The sequence below is a fragment of the Artemia sp. Qi Xiang Cuo genome, chromosome 1 (genome assembly GCF_049724085.1).
Source record: "Artemia sp. Qi Xiang Cuo chromosome 1, ASM4972408v1, whole genome shotgun sequence".
Taxonomy (NCBI): Eukaryota; Metazoa; Arthropoda; class Branchiopoda; order Anostraca; family Artemiidae; genus Artemia; species Artemia sp. Qi Xiang Cuo.
Genome location: NC_142794.1, coordinates 37,926,701 through 37,947,140, shown reverse-complemented (window position 1 = coordinate 37,947,140; position 20,440 = coordinate 37,926,701). Strand labels below are relative to the sequence as shown.

The following is a 20,440-nucleotide window of genomic DNA, read 5'->3' as shown; positions in this document are numbered from 1 at the left end:
TCTTGGTCTCTGTACTGATGGTATTGCTGCTGGCTTCAGATGAATCTTACATTTTCCAGACATTTTTCCAATGCCTCCAATCTACCGAAATCATCAGTGGTATTGGCTGCTGTTTTCTGATCTATGTTACATATAAACTTTATTAAATTCATCAATACACTGGTCTGTCTGCTAAGTATTGGCTAGTTGTTTGTGTCAACTACATAGAAGTCGTGTGACTGTGGTTCTCTGTCCTTGTACTGAACATCTAAGTGACATATGTATAACTTGTGCTCACCAGTATAACTTGTGAGTATATCTGCAGTTGGTATTACTTTTGGCCTTGGAAACGTTTTTTTAAGGATCTGAGTTGGTATAATGTTTGCTTCTGTACCTTTGTCGATTTTAAATTCCACATTAATTCCTTCTTTTTTTAAGGCACAGTTTGGCAACAGGCTTTTTACACTTTTCCACCTTGCTCTGGATGCTTTCGATGAAATACTGTGATGGTGTGTCAGCAATATTTTCTTCTGTTTCTATACTATAAACATTCCGTTGACTGCTTCTGCCCATTTTAGCAGTGGTTTATCTTCTTGCATTTCATGCAGCTTTTCCCTTTGGCAGGGCATTGATGACTTTTACTGAACACTCCACCACAAATATAGCACTTTGGCCATTCAACTGCATCCTTTGATGAACAGACATGACCAGATATAAAACTTCCACTACATTTGTAGCATTTTCGTCCCTGTCTTGCTACAACATCCACCTCTTGCTTAAAATGCACTTTTTCATGTTCCTGGTTAGACATGATCATTAACTGGGCTTGGGTCGCTTCTGCAGCTCTAAATATAGCTATTGCACGAGTTAAAGGTACTCCTCATCCTCCACTAAGTAATCGTTCACGGATTTTGTCCTATTTAACTCCAAAAACTAGTCTATCTCTAATCATCTCATTGCTTATTGTTTCAAATGCACACTCCTTTGCTGTAATGTGCAATGCAGTAAGGTATTTTTCTATTGATTTACTGTCTCTCTGGTCACGTTTACAAAATTGATATCTGACAAATACTGGATTTGCAAGCAGCTCAACATGTTCACTAAACTGGGCTGAGATAATGCTATAGACAGAGAAAAGTTTCACTGGCAGTTAATGTCCATGTAATTGAGAGGCAAATGTTTAACTGGCTTGGCCACCAGCCAATGGCAATAAATATGAACGATTCTCTTACTGGACATCCTACTTGTCCGGTTAGTGGTCTTGTGAAAGGCATGCTCAGCATAGATGCCTTGAAGCCTAGTAGACCATGCTAACTGGGGAACATGTTCGTTGAATCGCTAGGTCTGTACGTGGACATAGCTCTAAGTTCTAGATTGTGTGTCTATACGTCTAGCCAGGGTTGTCTCGAGACTCATTTCATTGGAGATTGGTGATCTCTGTATATTGTACCGAAGCGCTACCTGAGTTATGTAGATACATGCTGTGGAAATCACCAAATTTATAAGTTTCAGCTAATTATGCAAAATCCTGCGATGTTCGTGGGTGTGTCTGAGAGGCCCGCTGCCTAGAGTCTTAGGCATGCATGATCTAAGAATTCAAAAATGTTGCTAAACTAAGGCAGACCTTGCCTAATGGTCTTGCAGAAGGTTGACCAAGAATTTATTGTTGCCGATTACGGACCATAAATTATGTCTATTGAATTAACAGGCAAAACTAATCACGTTTACAAGCCATTTGATATTTTGAAAAGCCAATACTGGATTTGCAAGCGGCTCAACATGTTCACTAAACTTCCTTAGATATGCTATAACATTGTTTGTTTCACTGGCAGTTAATGTTCATGTATTGAAAATGTCTCTGCCTTTCCCACCAGCCAATATCAATAAATATGAACATTTCACTGCATCCTCATTTCCCATTAGTGGTCTTGTGAAAATAAGTTCAGCATGTTGCTTGAAGTGTGACCATGCAACTTTAAAGTTTGTTGAATCCCAGTCTGTAGGTGGACAAGCTCTAAGTTCTATATTGTATTCCTTATACTTCTAACCAGGGGCGTCTCGAGACTCATTTCATTGGGGGGGGGGCGATCTTTGTATATTTTACCGAATCGCTACCTGATTTATGCCGAATTTTCTGCAGAAATCAAGAAATTTGCTAAATTTCGGGCAATTTTGCAAAATTTTGCGATTTTCGTATATTTTTCCGAATCGCTACCTGATTTATGCCGAATTTTCTTCCGAACTCAAGAATTTTGCTAAATTTAGGCCAATTTTGCAAAATTTCTGCCGAAATTTTCGGCTTCGGCGAAAATTTTACCGAATATAAAAACCGTTGGAGGGGCGGCGCGCCCGTCAAAACGCCCCCCCCCCTCGGGACGCCCCTGCTTCTGACAGTATGTAGTGTATTCTATCAAACATTAAATAGTAAGCATTAAACAAGCAAGCATCAGAAAAGATAAGCATCAAACATCAAGCATTAAGCATCTATTGTGACCCAAGCACCTACAAAATAAATATAACATAAGTCACATAATAAATAAAGAAACATATACTAAACACTTCAACTAGAGAACTCTACAGCATACAGTACAGCATGGCTTTATAACAGATAGGTCTTGTAGCACTCTGTCAATGGAAGTAATTAGTGGTTTTCAAAAGATGGCTGACTCTGCTCAAAAGTTTGATAATACTCAACTTTTCACTTGAAATACTGGTTTCCTAACAGATAGGTCACGCAATATTAGGATTGGTTAGGCTTTTTCTGAGGAGTGTAGTGTTTCGAATGGAGTGGCACAGGATAGTTGCTTGAGATCAATTTCATTTTGTTTATTTATAAGTGATTTGCCACATTAAATCCAACATAGAATGATTAAAATGTTTGCAGATGATGTAAAGCTTTATAGGGGTACATGCTTCCCATTTGATTTGACTCTTCTACAAGATGATTTGAATGCATTGGGTAATTGGTGTAAATAAATGCAGTCTTTATTAATCAGGGAAAATACCATGTGCATGCAGTAAGTTATCTAATGAATGTAGTAGTATAGGCTACCATTGTCTCGTTTTTGATGTAATTGTGTGTTTTGTTGATTCTATTAGGGATCTTGGCATTATTTTTGATAATCACCTTAGATTTGATAGACAAGCATTAGCTGTATCATGTAAAGCAAACTATAGTTTGCTTTGCATCAACAGAATGTTTAGAGGATTTAACTTGCAAAGCTGTACTATACTGTATTAGACAAAGACATGACCTGTTGTTGAATACTGCTCATCTGTGTGGTATCCATCAAGAAAATCTGAGTCACGAGTTATTTAAAAAGTGGAAAGATGAGCATCTAAATTTGTTTTCTATTTGAAATATTTATCTTATGAGCATAAGCTAAGCAGTTTGAGCCAACCATCTCTGTAATTCAGGAGGGATAAATTAGATTTGGTTAATACATTTTGAGTTGTTAAAGGCATTGATAATTCATCTTGTGGTGATTTCTTATGGTTCAGCCATTTTTCATTGACACAGCAAAACTCATTAAGGTTGTCCCAGGAAAGGGTTTCAAGAAGGGTTGGACAGAGTTTTATTGTATTCATAAATTGTCTACTGACTAGCAGAACTAGAAGGCTAATGTAACATGATAGTGAGCTGGCTAAGGACTCAATTAAAAGTCAATTTTTATGTCTATTCGATTTTGTAAAGTTGACTTGATAACACCATCATAAAGTCATATAACACCAAAAAGTGCACTTTTGGTTTTTTTTCCCTTTTTTAAATGAAAATACCAAAAAAAAGGTCCTTTTGAATGAAAATACTAAACTAAAAGATATTTTTTTCAAAATCTAGGCTTGCAAAAACTAGGGGGAACAGGCAACCCTGCCCCACCCTCAATTGCCACCAATAGAACTAGCTCGCAGGCAACATTGTAGAGAGATATTAAAGGATCAATTCAAAGATCATTTAGTGGGCTTGTGTAGATTTGTACTGCAAAAAAGTATTAAAAAGCCATATCAAGTAGTGATAAAATTTTGAGGTCTAGATAACCTTATAATCTTAAATTTATACCAATAAACGTGTAACTTTGATAATAGAAGTTCAAATATTGAAGAGAACAATTTTATTTAAATATGTATTCTCTTTCAAGCACTGAGTCATTTTCAATGATCAGTTCTCCCAAAATATTAAAGTCAAATAAGGAAAAAATTAAAAAAAATTTGTAAATTGTTTTAACTGCACATTTTAAATTCTTTTAATAATTTCTTAGATAATAATTTTTTTTATCTGTGACTCCTCTAAGATGCAAGGATAGATACCCTATAGACTCTTGGTGACAAATCCCAGATTTTTTTAAAGCCAAGGTTTGAAAGAGTTTGAAAGATTTCATGTTGAATTTATCAGTTTCTTTGCTTAAATTAGAAAAAGACATTTTTATAAGATTTATTAGTCAATATTTTCAAAACTAAAACACTTGTGAAAATTAATTTAAAAAAATAAAGTTTTTCTGACAAAAGTAAAGAGCAAAGTTGAAACTTAAAGCTAACAGAAATTACTGCTGGGTTATGCAACATATTTTTGAAAACCTGTTTAAAAAAACTTGCTCATTGTATTTCCCTATATTTGCAGAATTCTAAAAAACTAGTACCTTATTGAAAATTAAGCTTTGATGAGTTTTTTAGACAGTTAAAATCGTATCATCAAAGCTATTGATTTTATGGCTGGTAAAAGACTATTGAGAGCTTTATGAATTACTCCTTTTTCTATTTTTTTTTCTATGTCAGTTTTATGTTTTCAGTAAATTACAAGTTTTTCAGAATTTTACAAATAGGCCTATATGGAAATACCACAAGTTGTTTGAAACAGTTTTTCAAAAATATGTTCCATAAACCAGCAGTAATTTTTGTTTGCATTAAGTTTCAACTTCACTCTTTACTTTCATCAGAAAAACTTTAGCCTAAAAAGTCTAGAGTGGGAAACAAAAGAGGTGCTTTAGTTGAATTTCAGGAACAAACAAGTGACATCAACTGTATTGTTCTTTAATTTTCTTTCAGAACCAATAAAGAAGAATATTTGTTATCATTGAGCAGAGATAATCTTCAATATCTAGTAAATAAACTTTATGAACTCCCAACTGAAAGAGTTGATGAAGTTATTGTGGCGAAAATCCCTGAATCTATTCTGAGGTAAGATATAAAATTTTAGTATCATATCTTCCTTTAGATGCTAGAGATGAAATGGAAGAATCAACAGCCGTTGAGAAAAGAATCAAGATGTTGGTGTCTTTTTTTTCTTTTTTTTTCAAAATTTTGTAACATTACGTCTAGGTTTGTATTTCAATCACATTGTTTATCACTATTTTGGTGTATATAATGTTGGGTTTCTTTTGTAGGGATATGCAGTTTCCCAGCTTCTTGCTAGTTCTATTTTTCTAAGTCGGAGACATGTTGTATTTTTAGCAGAATTAAGTTTTTTTTGGATTTACTAACTCACCCAGAAAACTGCCATCCTTGATCTGACGATTCTTGGTAAAATGTGTTTTTTGTTGCCTTTTTGAATTTCTAGTGGCTGTTAGCCGTTTGTAGGCAAGATTCCGTTTGTCCTTCAGAAGTCCTATAGACAAATCACTCTTGACAAAAAATAAACTTTGTCCATTGCAGAAATCTTTAAAGGCCATTAATCAGCTCTATGCTTTAGACAGAAAAAAAAATGGAGACAAAATGTGGAACATTTGCACTTAATGTTTTTTGAGTGAGTAGTAACCTTAGGCATACTTACTTGTAGGCGACTTGCAGGGGGGCCATGTGTTTTCTGCCTCGTCTTGCATCTGAAATTCAAATGCTACTTGGAAAACCTCCCCCTCCGCGAAAAATTCCCCTCGTGGAAAATTACCCTTGCATGTTAATAATGATCTTACTTTAAATTTAAAAATATTCGAAAAAATCACCCAGAAAAATCATCCCCATGTGAATTCCCCCCCCCTGCAGTAAATTCTGTCCCGGCAATTCCCATACAAGGGGAATTTCCCCAGAAAATATCTCCCCCCTCCCCTCTTAAAAAATGATACGTTCTTTATATTTTAGGCAAGTGTTTAAACTGCTGTTCTATCAAGTTTTCTATAATAGTGTCTGTTTCATACTTTTTCTTGTGCCCAATCACCTGTTTATGTTGTTTTATTTTAACAAGAGGGAGTATACAAGAGTGGCGAGTTTTGTTGTTGGGTTATTGCACAAACAAACAAATACAAATTATTATTGTATTTTTTCTGCTGCAAAGCAACGCAAAAATAGCAACAAATTTTTTTTTTACTTGTTTTTCCTTGCCACTCTGATCCTTCATCTAAATCTAGCAGCAAAACACATTTAGCTTTGCGTTTTGAAACTCCTCCTACTTTTGCTCGAGGCTTTTAACGCTCAATGGTCATTAATTTCAGTCACCAGGCTATTTATGAAAATTATTAAGGGGGCTGGGAGGAGGAGCATACAGGAAGGTAGAATTTTGATGTTAATTTGTTGCATCGTTATCAAAAATGTGGTTCAATACCGCTTTCTAGGGCTATAATGAAAGAAAGGTTGAGATGGCTAGGGCACGTAGTGCGGATGAAAGATGGCAGATTATGGAAGATTGCTCTTTTCGGTCAACCGTCTAGGGTTAAATAGAAAGCAGGTCGTCCTCGTCTGGGGTTGGAGAGCTTCATAAAAGGAAAATGTAAACAAATGGAAACTTCATGGGACGGTGTAAAGATGAAGGTTTCTGAAATATTGATATAGTGAAGGAGCGTGCGTTGCCGTATTGCTCGAAGGCGGCTTGGTACTGCGGTGAGTTGTTAGTAGTAGTAGTAGTATTGTCATCAGAGGTGCATTATACTGATACAAGTTGGAAGTAATTGAACTTTCGGAAGTGATCAAAAAATGGCTCACGAATTTGTGTGACAAAGGAGAATACGAGACGGTAAACTGAGGAAAACAAGTTAAAAAAGCGGTTCATCGCTGAAGCAGTGTAATAGACACAAAATGACTTAATTTTGGGTCCAGTTAGTTTTCTAACTAGTTGGTTTTCTCTGATTAGATCAAGACTATGCAAGGACCACATGCAAAGACAGTCGCGTGCTCTGACCCGAGAGCTACAATTAAAGAGATCTTTCTATGCAACATAGATAGAGCAATATTATCATACCCTTGGGACATGGAGGGGGTTGAGGTTTTACTAATTCCAGTAGTCTGTTTCATGAAAAAAATGCTCTTTGTTTGATAATTCCTACTATTGCTCTGTGTTTTAATTTGTAAAAAAGCAAATGGAGCTTCCGAGAAGCTATTAAAACCATCTGACTAGAATTTAGACAGAAATTTTTCGTACGCCCCAGATGGTTTGAATCCTATTATCATAGTCTAATAAAAAAAAGGTACAAAATAAAAACCAGAATTGGGACAAGGTTACCAACGTTTCTGAATCTGATAAAATCGCTAGTAGTTTGAAATAACAATTAAGAGTTGAAATAGGGCCATTAAAAGGAATACAAGGAAAAATATTAAAAAAATAAAAACATTAAAAGGGAAAATATTTACCTATTTGAAGTATGGGTCTTTTATTTTTGAGTAAAATATTTATTTCTGTTTTTGTCGTTTTTGCAATACAAAGTGTTTTCGCGTGACTTTATTGCATATTTACTTAAATTTAATGTTTACTATTTAATTAGGATACCCCGTGAGAAACGAGTGCCTAAAGATAAGCCTTTGACAAAATGGGAGCAGTATGCTAAAGACAAAGGAATAAAGAAGCAAAAAAAATCTAAACTTATTTGGGATGAGGAATTGAACCGTTGGGTTCCCAGATTTGGCTTCAAAAAGGCACTGGCAGAAAAGGAGAAGAATTGGGTTATGCCTGTGGCTAAAAATGTGAATCCAAATGAGGACCAGTTCGCCAAAGCTAATAGAGTAAAAGAAGAAAAAGTAGCAAAGAACGAACTGAAACGCCTGCAAAATATAGCAAGGAATACCAAGAAGGCTAAGAAGCCAGTACTAGAACCATCTGCAAAATATAACACTGATCAGGTATATATGCAGGTTTTGTATTTTCTCTTAAAGTGTGTTTTTAGTAGTGTGTTTAGCTTTAAGTAAAATTACCTTCTTCTTCTGGAAAACAGCACTTGGAGTTTAAAAATTGTCTCCTTTCGGCTTCTTACGAAGATTTTTCTCCTGTTTATTTGCTTCTAATCTCCTTCTTCTTCCTTCCAGTTGCAGTTACAATTAACCATACTGAAACAGGTTTCAGGGTCAGAGTAGCCATACTAAACTATATTATTGGACCTTATTAAACAAATAATTTCCCGGAATAATGTTCTTTCTTCGTTTCCTGGCAGCTTGATGTTAAGTAGCTCACTTGTGTTTGACCTTACTTTTAGTCTTGAGAGAATGTTTCTTGTTCTTTTGTTGACTTTGCAAGACTACCAATAAAAAAATTACTTAAAAAGCATATACCGCGAGAAAGTGATGATCCTTTGAACCTATGAACAAATTTGAACCTTTGAACAAATTTATTGCAAATTTTAAAAACAGTTTGTTGATTAGTAGTATCACTGAAGAACCAGTATTGATCCACAAGACTGCAAGAAAACGTCCACAACTTGGCTTTGGGGAAATATAGATATTATTTGTTAACAGAAAATTTTGTTGAGTATTTTATGGGCAAAATCATGTATCTTAATGCACTGAAACACGTTAAAATAATTTCATTACGGATAAACAAAAACTGGTTAGATTCCAAACTGAGCATTTTTCTGATTTAAATGTACAGTAAGGTAGGAGATAAGATTATACTTTATTGATAAACGACTGTCACAAGCCTAGAAAAGCCAGAATTAGGGTTGAGGTAAAATAAGGCTACAATCCAAGCATGAATCACAGGCGTAAGATGACTCAAAAATCTGTAAGAAAGAAACATAAAAAATAATCTATGTCCAGAAAAAAACATGATGGGTGAGAAATGAAGCTCCTCCGAAAGCTCCTCGTGGTAGAGAAATGAAGCTCCTCCGAAAACTCTCAGTAAAAGCATCGATTGGCTTGTTATGGAGAGCCGAGGAGGCTATGCAAGGGGTACAGGGTAATTAATTAAGTGATAATTAATTAAACTAATTAATTAATTAGTTAATTAATTAAGGGCAATTAAGCTGGTCTAGCTAAGTAATTGGGGGAAATGCCATGGTGCAGGTATTGCAAATAGCGAAGTTAAGAAAATGCATCCAAATACTATCCCTTCCAGGGCCGTATCCAGGATTTTTGTTCGGGGGGGGGGGGGTTACCCGATTTTTTCCCGTGAACTTTGTCTAACATCCTCGAGCAACATTAGGTTAGCTCGAGACCGTTAGTCCACCCCTTGCGAACGAGGATGCGTCCACTAGGCATACTTTCGTTTCTTTAAGGGGCTTTTTTTTTGTTTTTTTTTCTTTTTTCTCTTCTTTTCTTAGGGAACAAAAAATAAAGGCAATTATTTACATATAGTTAAATACTACAAACGATTTTTTTTTTTTTTTGGAGACAGCAAGAACAATTAACGCAAAAAGAAGTAAAATAGTAGAAGTAGTCTATATGTTTTTTTGTTTTTTTTAGCTAAAAGTAAGGCGACGATTTTTTTTCCTGCAAAAATGTCGATGACCTTGCCAGGGCAGATGTCAACGTCCCTATGGACTGCAAGGAGGGCTAAGCCACTCAATCGTTCTTCTCCTATTGAATTTCTCAGCCAGGTTTTGAGCCTTCTGAGCGTTAAGAAACTTCTTTCCGGAGTAGCAGTGCTAACAGGTAACGTCGCAAGAACAGCCAGAAGAAGAAAGCATTTGGAAAAAAGGTGGCGTCACATGCCTGAAGCGAAGACACAGCACAAGTAGGTCTCTTTGATACCGGAACATTCTCCTACTTGATGCGACGTAGCTCAATTTCTTGCTTCAGACACTCCGGCTCGGGAAGAATATCGCCATACAATTCAACCAATGACTCCAGGTTTAATGCCTTCAAATCGACAGAAACAATTTTGACAGGAGAAAGGACGCTGAGATTTGACAGCAGTTTCCGGTGAAGCAGAAATCGTTGTTTCAGCTCGGAAGTGAAGTGGTCCAGGAAAGGAATAAAGAGCGAGGTTCTATAGTAGTTGAGAAAGTCTGGATCTTCTGCATGCATAATTTAGTCACCTCTCGTCCATGAACCAGTAATCTCAAATCATAAGTCACTGGTAAAACGCTTAGCCTCGTCGAAAAGATATGCGAAAGTAGTAGGAGTATTTCCTTGCATTTCCTTTATTTTTGAAAGGACAGTTTCTACGTACCTGCATACAGCTGCCAAATCACAGTTAACTGACTGAAGAGTCTTGCACAGTAGAAGTGTAAGACAGAAAAGCTCTTTGACCCCATGGAGACACACAACAAATTGCGACTGGTTCATCGTGTCCAGCAATTGCGCCACTTTTGCAGAAGTTTCTGCATTTTCGTTCTCTTCAAGAGCTTCCAGGGACGATGGCTCCAGTGCCCTTCAGATCCACAGATGTAGATGAATGCTCCGCAGACGTCCCGCTAACGCCACTGTCAGAAACATCCCTGGTCCGCTTGGGCGCGAAAAACGACGTAATGTCACACTTCCTCTTCATGTTGAAAATCGCTCTTCTCTTATCCAAGTCCGAAATTGAACTGAAATGAACTAACAATCTTGCACTCTCTTATAACATTTACCTCAGGTCCCCATTAACCGAAGTTTACCATGCAAGGTCTGGCCTTACATAATAAGGCAAACCTGGGATTTCCTGATTGAATAAGGTGATCAAAACCATTTACCCCCTGAAGTGATGAGGACTTTCGAATGACACGAAATCAAATAATATAATAGTGTATATTAACTCTAATTTACTATGCAAGGTCAGGTGAGCATGGGGTTACCTACGGTTACCTAATTGCGTAAGCTGATCAGAACCGTTTACCCACAAAATGCAATAGGATTTAGTGTGGGAACATATTTTTTTTTTCTGGTAAGGTTTTGTCTTTACAGGTATTTTTTAGACTAATTTTCTACTCGGTCAAAAATTTTGGGGAGGGGGGGTTCAAACCGGGTACCCCCCCCCCTCCCTGGATACGGCCTTGATCCCTCCTTTAATTTAAGGCGAAAACCCATGCGGCTTTATAGAGTAACAAGTATGTTTTACTCTTAGTAAGTAAATGATCCTGGACGACATCTTCCTGACTAACTCAATTTTGTTATTAATTTCACTGGGAAGATGCGGATTCTGGACTGAACAGGTATACTCAAACAACAGCCGTGCAAAGAATAAAGTAAATACGGAGGGAACGCATGCTTTGTAAATGAAACTAATTCAGAGGTTTAAACAAGGAGAGCAATTCATTTGCTTGTTTGGCGATGTAAGGAACACATATATCCCGCTTAAGATAAATGGCAATTGTTACACTAAGAAGTTTCAAATGATTATTTAGGGTGGAAATGTTATATCCTAAAGGGTGTAACCTTAAAGGATGTAAATATCTAAAAAGAATGGGAGTAAATTTCAGGAAGTTTATGGTCAGTATATGCGATTCAAGAGTAGGCTCTGGTTTAGGCTTTTAGCTTTGTCCAAAAAATGTTAGCATTTTAGAGGGGTCGTTTTAATATTTGTATCACATAAAGACTTCCTGGATTGACCAGTCGTTCATGTATCTCTATTTTTGAGGGAACTCATTAAACTTCAAGTAACCGTTACTAGGAACAAAAGTGGTTCAGTGAAGTTCTTTTAGGAGTTCCAAAGAAAAAGAAGGACGGGAGTCAGATAATACATTTTTGTACTTTAGCACCTGGGATCTATTTGTGAAGAACGATATAACAATGTTTTCTTAGAAAGGGTCAAGCTCAAATTCTTCATTAATTAGTGAATCAGGATATTGTGGTTGAACAATAAGAATTATTTAGAACGTGAACTAAGAACGTTTAGACGGTTGTTTTACTTTTTAGACAGTTTAAGATGCTATGTACAAAGAGCATAGAGTAATGGGTGTTGGAGGCTTAAATTGCTAGAATTGGGGACATACAATGCTTAAAATTTTCAGCCAGTCGCAAAGAAAGCCTTTGAATAATTTTGAAGAAACTGGAGTAAGTGTTTGTTTGAAGATACTAGGGTATATAGGAGTGCCGTTATTGATGTTAAAATTAAAGACCACCATGTAGTAGTGTCAAGGGTTAATTTAAAGCTGAAATATCGGAAGGGTAACTACCTCCCGGGAAGTTATGATATTGGTAGACTCCAGGATGAGAATTTGAGAGAAACTTTCCAGGAACAGTTGAATACTAAATTTGAGAGTTTAAAGTTTGATAATGTGGAAGATGGTTGGAATAATTTTATAAAAATAATTTGTGAAGTTGCTAAAGGTGTATTAGGGAAGAAAGCTGGAAATGCAGCTTAGAATATTAGTGAAAAAGCTTTATGTTTAATAGAAAGGATAAAGGACTTGTACAAGAATTATCTGAGTGATAGATCATATGAAAACAAAAGGAATGTATAGAAAGTGGAGAAAGCATTAAAATATGAACTAAGGAGGTGTGAAGTGGAGGCCATGGATGATATTGCTGTGGATCTAGAAGGTGCAACTAGATGGCATAATAGTAAACTACTGTACTGGCATGTCAATAAATTGAGAGGGAGTAGTCAATCCGGACTTAGCCCAGTTAAAGATAGGAATGGGGCCGCAATTAGCGATAAGGAAAAAACCAAAGAGAAATGGGCCGGACATTTTGAGAATTTTCTTAACCGAGATAGAGTTGCAGGAAAAGATATAGAGGAAAATGAAAAAGATTGTGATACCTTGGATGAGAAGGAAGATTTGTTTTGTGAGGAGGAGTTGGCAAAAGTACTAAAAGGATTAAAAAATAATAAGGCTCCAGGTGCCGATAAGGGTGGTAAATGAGTTTCATCAATATGGTGGCTCGGAGGTTAGAAATAAGTTACTGAAGATTATGAATATGATTCTTGAAAAAGGGGAAGTACCAAACGATTTTAAGAAAACCTTAATTAACCCACTTTATAAGAAAGGTGATAAAACTGAGTGTGGTAATTATCGAGGCATTAGTCTGGTCTCCGTAGGTAGTGACTTAGTTAGTAATATGCTTTTTAGACTGAGAGATGCCGTAGACAAAGTTTTAAGGGAAGAAAAGTGCGGTTTTAGAAAAGGTAGAGGATGTGTCGACCAAATTTTCACTCTTAGGTTAATAATTGAGAAGTGCCTGACTTTTCAAACGCCTTTGGTCCTCAGTTTTATCGATTATGAGCAAGCTTTCAATTATGTTGATAGAAGAGCTTTAGTAAAGGTTTTATCCTTGTATGGTATACCAGACAAACACATTTAAGTGATTAGTGCTATGTACAAGAATAACACTGCGGCAGTTAAGGTGGGAAATGAGGTTAGCAGCTGGTTTTGTATTAAATCAGGAATTAAGCAGGGTTTTGTTCTATCCCCCTTTATATGGATTATTTTCATGGACTTTGTTTTAAGGAGCACAGGAAAGGCAATGGGAGACCACGGATTCAAATAGGGAGGAAAAAGTCTCCTGAACTTAGATTATGCTGATGATTTAAGCGTCCTAGATGAAAGTGTGAGCAAAATGAATGAAGTTTTAGAGGTTTTGCGAGTTCAGGGTGCTAGAACAGGTTTGAAAATTAATGTTAATTTACTAAGGCTAGGAATAAGTGAAGATGAAAAGGTGACGTTGGGTAATGAAAAGATTGTTCAGGTGGGCAGCTTCACTTACCTTGTTAGCATTATTAGTGAAAACGGTGGGGCAGCGAAGATCTTAAAAGTATAATAGCCAAGGCAAATGATCAGGGTGTTTTTACACGTTTAGACAAAGTTCGGAAGAATAGAAAGATAAGTCCACGAACCAAGGTTAAATTATTAGAAGCTATATTGATGACAGTGGTCAAATCTGGCTCTGAAGCATGGACGCTCCGAAAAGCGGATGAAGATTTGCTAGACGTTTTCCAGAGAAATTGCTTATGGATTGTTCTGGGTACCTGGCTGACTGACCGTATTTCAAACAATAGGCTATGCGAAAAAAGTGGGTCAATGCCGCTCTCTAGGACTATAATGAAAGAAAGGTTGAGATGGCTATCGCGCGTTCTGCGTATGAAGGATGACAGATTGCCGAAGATTTTTTTTTCGGCCAACCGTCAAGGGCTAAACGGAAAGCAGGTCGTCCGCCGGTGGGGTGGGAGGATGTCATAAAGAAAGATTTAAAGGAAATTGGAACTTCGTGTGCGGGTGTAAAGAGGGAGGCTTTGAATAGATTGGGATGGAGGAGCAGCGTGCGTAGCTGTGTTGGCCTTAGGTGGCTTGGTGCTGCGGTGAGTTGTTAGTAGTAGTAGTACTAGTAGTAAATAAACTGATTAAAATATTCATTTACAAAGTTACAGTAAGTTTATGGAAATATAATATTGTCTTTACCCGTAAAGGGGTTGTATAGGTTGCTTATTTTATCTGATATTGTGGATATTTGAGAGCTGCTGAGATTCATTCACTCACTTCAGCTCTGTTAAGTAATAAGGCACTGTTTATGACTCGATAGTAGAGCAATAGTTGAAACACCAAGCAATTTAATTTTCCATTAGTCAGTATTATGGATTAAGAAAGTAAGATTAGATGGTTATGCTATGATTTTTGCTTCGCATAATGACGCCTTTATAACGTTTTGTACTTTGTTCTTGTAGCTGAATCGTATGGTTCATGTTGCTCATACCGCAACAGCTTCCATGGGGAAATTTCAGAAGAAACTCAAGGATGAGAAAGCCATTCCTAAGACGGGGAAAAGGAGCCATTTTCAACCGCTCATTTCTGACTCGGCTTCTGAAAAGTCCCATAACTTAGAGATCTTAGATAGAATTCAATCGAAAAAGCCTAAACTGGATATTGAGAAAGCTGTTAACCGAATGACGCGTGCAGAAGAGGAAGAGTAAGTAATTTTGTGACTAGGCGCTCTGGAATATCTCTTATCTAGGAGATATAGTGATTCAAATCCTCTTATTAGTCTATTGTTGTTTAATTTTACCGGAAATTTATCATGTTACATTGCAAATCGATCGTATTTACCAGAAAATAACCAGAGGCCCAAGAGATTCATGTCATGTATTTGATTCTTTTTATTATTTTTTTTTGTATTTTAAAAACGTTATTTTCTTAACAATTTTGCATAATATGTCCAAAAACCCTAATATATTCAGAAGACTTTGATGCACATACAAGGGCTAGCATGATTTAAAAATTAAGTCATTTAAAACAATTCATGTTGATATTAGTGGAATGAATAAAGAGCGGTAATATGGCACCAGGTCGCAGCGAATGCGAGGGAAGGGGTTTAAAAAAGTAATCCAACTGCTAAAACGGACGTTGACTCTTGTTGGTACTAGTTCATAGTCAAGTACTGAAAAACATTTAATGATTGAAATGGGCCCGGACTTGAACAAAACCTCCATTCGCTCCATTAGTCCTAAGGACCTCTTGTACAAAACCTCCATTTGTCCTAAAGACCTCTTGTACAAAACCTCCATTAGTCCTAAGGACATCTTGTTTTCCAATTGTATCTGGCTTAGCACTTCGTATAGACTTGAGAAAGAGTTATTGCCCCGTTGTACATTGGTGTAACAAGACCCGTTGAGAATTTCTTTTTAAGCATCACTTTCAGCTTTTAATGAAATGTTTTAATGATTCTAATTTTCTGGGCCTAAAAAAAAAGATGAAACCCCTTCATCTAGAGTCTCATCAATTTAATTAACAGTCTAGTTTATCCCTTGGTTAAAACATATTTTGATGTGTTTTTAAAAGTTTTTCGTGTCCCCATCCCAAACAAAAGTCCTGGTTTCGACCCTGAGAGTTATATATAATTTTTTTTCTCCACCCTCCCTTCGTCTCTCCATTAGAATAAGAATTTCTTAAAGACACTGTAGTTTGGGACGGGGTCAGTGGTGCTATCCTGTAAGCTCAGGCAGAGTTGACCTAGCTCTTAATCATTACCTGGAGAAATCTGAGGAAGGTAAGCAGGAAGGGTGTGCAAAAGCATAGGATGACTGCGCCCGTTGCATTTCCTGGCCGAAGGGCCCTGATGCGTAGATCTAATGAGAACTAATGCATTCTGTCACTTGTATTTGTGGCTATGAAACCAGTTTTCTTGGATCTTACATTCAGATCAAAAACTTGAGTGTGTTCTGGCTAGTTAACAAGTACAGAGAATTCTTGCCCAATCTTGTTGGTGAATAGTCTTTCATTTAATCTAGGTTGTTTTTTTGGTTTGTTTGATTCAGTCCTTCTTCTGCTTTGTTAGATTTACTTTAAACAAATAGTTTTCCTTCTTTTTTTGAGCACTGAAGATGGCTGGGCGGAAGTCCCTGCAAAATGTCAACTTCTGTAATTTCCGCTTCTTTTCTGTCCACTGGCTTACATTATCCTCTTTTCTCACGTTTTTTTTCTTGTCTGTCATATTTCAATCTTGCTTGCAGCTCTTTCTGTCTTTAACAGCTCACAGAACTAAAAATGTTTTATTTTAACTAATATTTTACCATTTCAAAATTCTAATTACCTGTACCTTAATCTATAATACACTTTATTGTTTGATAACAAGAGACTGAAGTCAAACAGACAACCTCTTAACACAGCTGACGTAATACAGCTGTACACAAAGAAAAATCGGTACTTGTATGATATAGCCCCTACCTAATATTTTTCTAATATGTTTCTCTGACGTTCAATCCTAATGAAATGTACTTAAGTGTGATAAAAATATAATACTTCAGAAAAAAATTTAGGCTGTATATTTGCCCATTAGGGGGTTGGGGTGGAGATTAGCGCGTTTAAATACTTGAATTGTTGGGTACATTTCTTCTAAATATCATTTCGGAGAAATTGTTTTCTAAGTTCACATTATCAAAATACTTTACCCCCCCCCCCTAATGTGCAGCTATATAGCCCAAATTACACGCTAAGCTGAAAGAAATTAACGAAAAAAAACCGGTTCTTTAATGCGTCAATGAATGAACAACTTGAGCGGTAGAAGCTATATCATACAAGTACCGAAAAATCAATGAATCATATCCAAACCTGTTTTTGTCTGTCTGTTAAAGAGAGATTATTTATGCACAGTATAGCATGTTTCGAAGCTGTGAAAATTGCAAGGCGTCGTAAAATATGTCAGTAAAATGTGCAAGGTACTGGTAAAATACGTAAAATACCGATAAATACATAAATTACGTAAAATAGGTAAAATACTAATTTTACGGGGGTCCGTAAAATTACGGTAAAATACTCAATTTTACCGGTTACAACACTAATGCCACCCCTGTAGATCTGATCAATGGAGACATCAGTAACTCGGATGTATCTTGTATACAGTTTGAGGAATAAATAGACATCAACCCAGGTAGAAGCAAAGGCTCGTGGAAGAGAGAACACTTTTGTATAAGAAGTCCCAGAGTCAATGGCGTATTCGGGATTTTTGATCGGGGGGGGGGGGGGTATTTTTGGTCGGGGGGATTACAAAAAAAACTCATCAAAAATTTGTGTATATGTATTTTTGTTACGTTTTCACAAGTCGGACAAAAATTTCGGGGGGATTCAAACCTGGACCCCCTCCCCCTTGAATACGGCCTTACCCAGAGAATTAGATCTTAAAATAATAAGAGAGTAGATAAAGTATTAAATAAGGAATTAAGGAAGTGTGAAAGGTTTGCAATTGATGAAATTCCTGAGGGTTTGGAAGATACAGCCAGATAGTATAATACTAAGGTATTTTATTTATGTCAAAAAGTCGGGGGAATTGTCAGTGAGGATTAATCCTAGTTAAATATGGTAATGAGGCCCAGACGAGCAGAAGATTTTGTGATTGTACCAAGGTTTATGTCTCCTCTGCAGATCTTGGGTATATTGTTTTTATACAGTTCTAAGGTTTTAATTTTTCTACGTAAAACGACAAGCTTTCTATCATTTGATAACTGTGATTCAGCTTCATCCATCTATTGAATTACATTTTTGAAAATTACTTCGCATTTTCTTTTACATTGAGAAACATGTTGAAAATATGTAAAAAACATGCAAAAATTACCCTATTTTTTAAGCCTGTTCAGATCACTCCTAAAGAAAAAGCTGAAGTAATACATCATAGCTTCGGTTAAGTGACTAGACGGATCTTAAACTAACGAATCTGATGAGATAAGTATTTTGTCCTTTCAATGCAAATTATAGCTTGTCGTAACATCACATGTTTTGCAGGAAACATAAGCCTTAAACCTTAACCACTTTTTAAGAAGTTGTATTGAAAATGATAGAAAATTTTGATAATTTAGAATGAGCAATTCAGTGAAATGTGAGGATATATTATTCTTTATTTTTACTGACAACTTTGCATTCTTCTGAAACTGTACATACTTAACCTGGAGCCTATCCCTAGGTTCGTCATGATTGCCGGGTTGTGTACAGATATTTTGTAATTTCGTAATACTAAAAAAATATGTAAATTGTTTGGCTAACAAGTTTTTTGAGCCTTGGCCCCATCCCTTCCTGGAAGTATTTTTAAGATTCCCCCATAACCCGCAAAAGTATCTGATTCCCTTTACTGAGGAAATGGGTCTCTAAGCTTTAGCTGTTTAGGTGTGGGCGATTATGCATTACAATTAAGCTGAAAAATTAAATCTAGTAATTTAAATTGCCCCATCTTACAGAGGTATATTGGTCAAATCTAAAATATTATAAAAAAAGAAGATGAATGTCTAAAAGTTTGGTAGAATCATCTAGCAATGTTGAAGATAGCGAAGACAGCGTTGAGATAAAGCAGCTAAATTTCTTTAATTAGATCATCCTAAAATATAGAGAGTGGGGGTGTAATTTGATTTAAATATTGTAGCATCTTTAAGGTACAAATTTTTCTTGCGGCCACAAAAAAAAAAAAAAATTACTGCCTGTGTGATTGTCTTATTTAGCATAGATTTGATCATTCATTTTAGATTATACGAAATAGATTTGGCTATTATTTTGAGAGTTGGTAGTTTCAGAGTTAAATGGATATGTACCAGGATTACGCCCAATTATTGTGCCAATATTCACCTGCATAAATCTGCTTAATGCTGCCTATGAACGGTTTCATCTTATATATTTACCCTGCTTTACAAAAATATTGTTCGAGACTATGGTTTTCATCGGTGACACTTTTTATTGTGTAATTGCACAGTGGCGTAGCACACCTCATTGATCAACGCAGCACAAATCTAGTTTATCTGCTTTAATATTCCTAAAATTGTCTCTTACTAATGTATGCCTCCCACACCATGTTCAAGGCATTAAAAAAACAACAAGCTTTAGATGGATCATTTTTCGTTATTCAGTTATTAAAATACAATAGTCATAAATATTTATCTTACTTCCAGTCAACAACTTAAGTAAATTTTGTTGGTTTCGTGAGTGTAGTGGCTGGTATTTGTGAACACTGGTTGATGCACGTCAGTGATCTCAAAAGAAACCATTTCCTTTTTTTTAAATATATGAATGAAATCATGCTCAAAGAAGAAATGAAGATCATTTGGCAAATGCCGCATATAGAAACAATTTCCTATTAAAAGGGCATGACCATATTTTTATCATTTTACTTCAAACCGCCGTTAAGATATGTGTGTCAAGTGTCGGTGCAAATATTAAAAAAATCGTGGAGCTTTTCCTACTTTCAGCCAAAAATCGTTTTTGCATTATTTTTGTTTGAGTGTATAGGGGAAAACATAGCTTATTTATCCCTAATAAGTAATCCCATAGACGAGGGGCCTCAGTCGGTCATAAAAAATTAAATGGTTATGTATCAAGAGTTTATTTTTCCACTATAGGAAAAAATCAAACACTAGCGCATCATAGGGGTTAATATTTCAGAAATAGGGAGAGGCCTAGAACAAAAGAGGAGGAGCTTCATAAGCGAGTTGTGCATTTCAGAAAATTGTTGTATTATTTCTGTTTGAACGAAGAGGAAAAAACACAGCCAACATCATCACTAATGCCCAGTATATTGACGTTAAATTCTTCTTGTACATTTTTTCTAAGATACCATTATTTTACGTTTGCGATTATAAATCATTTGAGTTAATAATTTCTACCTTCTATATTTGCTGTTAACCCCAGTGTATATCCACGCAATAAAAAGAAAAATTAAGAAAATTGGGTTGGATTTTTATGCTCAATTGATTTCTGGTTATTTTCAAATCAAATGCTAAATTTGAGCCAGTTATTTGAATTGAAGAAAGAAATAATAATCAAATATTCATTTTAGGAGACATGAAGACAACAAAGGCGGGAAGAAAAAGAAGAGTAAAAGTGGTAAGAAAGGGAAAGGAAAATTCAGAGGAGGAACTGGAAAGAAAGGAAAAGGGAAAGGAGCGCCTGTAAAGAAAGCAGGAAAAGGCAAAAGATAATTTTCAAAATAAAGTCTTTGCCTTGCA

At 36.0% G+C, this 20,440-nt stretch overlaps 1 protein-coding gene across 1 annotated transcript in view; it reads left to right on the top strand.

Annotated features, from left to right (window-relative positions):
- LOC148956269 (ribosome biogenesis regulatory protein homolog) overlaps window positions 1-20,440 on the top strand; it is a 33,765-nt gene extending 13,325 nt beyond the window's left edge. Inside the window, exons 2-5 of the mRNA XM_089094811.1 lie at window positions 5,020-5,151; window positions 7,662-8,016; window positions 14,690-14,931; window positions 20,272-20,440. Of these exons, the coding sequence (XP_088950937.1) occupies window positions 5,020-5,151; window positions 7,662-8,016; window positions 14,690-14,931; window positions 20,272-20,413 (871 nt within the window). The 3' untranslated portion in view covers window positions 20,414-20,440. The remainder of the gene's footprint in view (window positions 1-5,019; window positions 5,152-7,661; window positions 8,017-14,689; window positions 14,932-20,271) is intronic.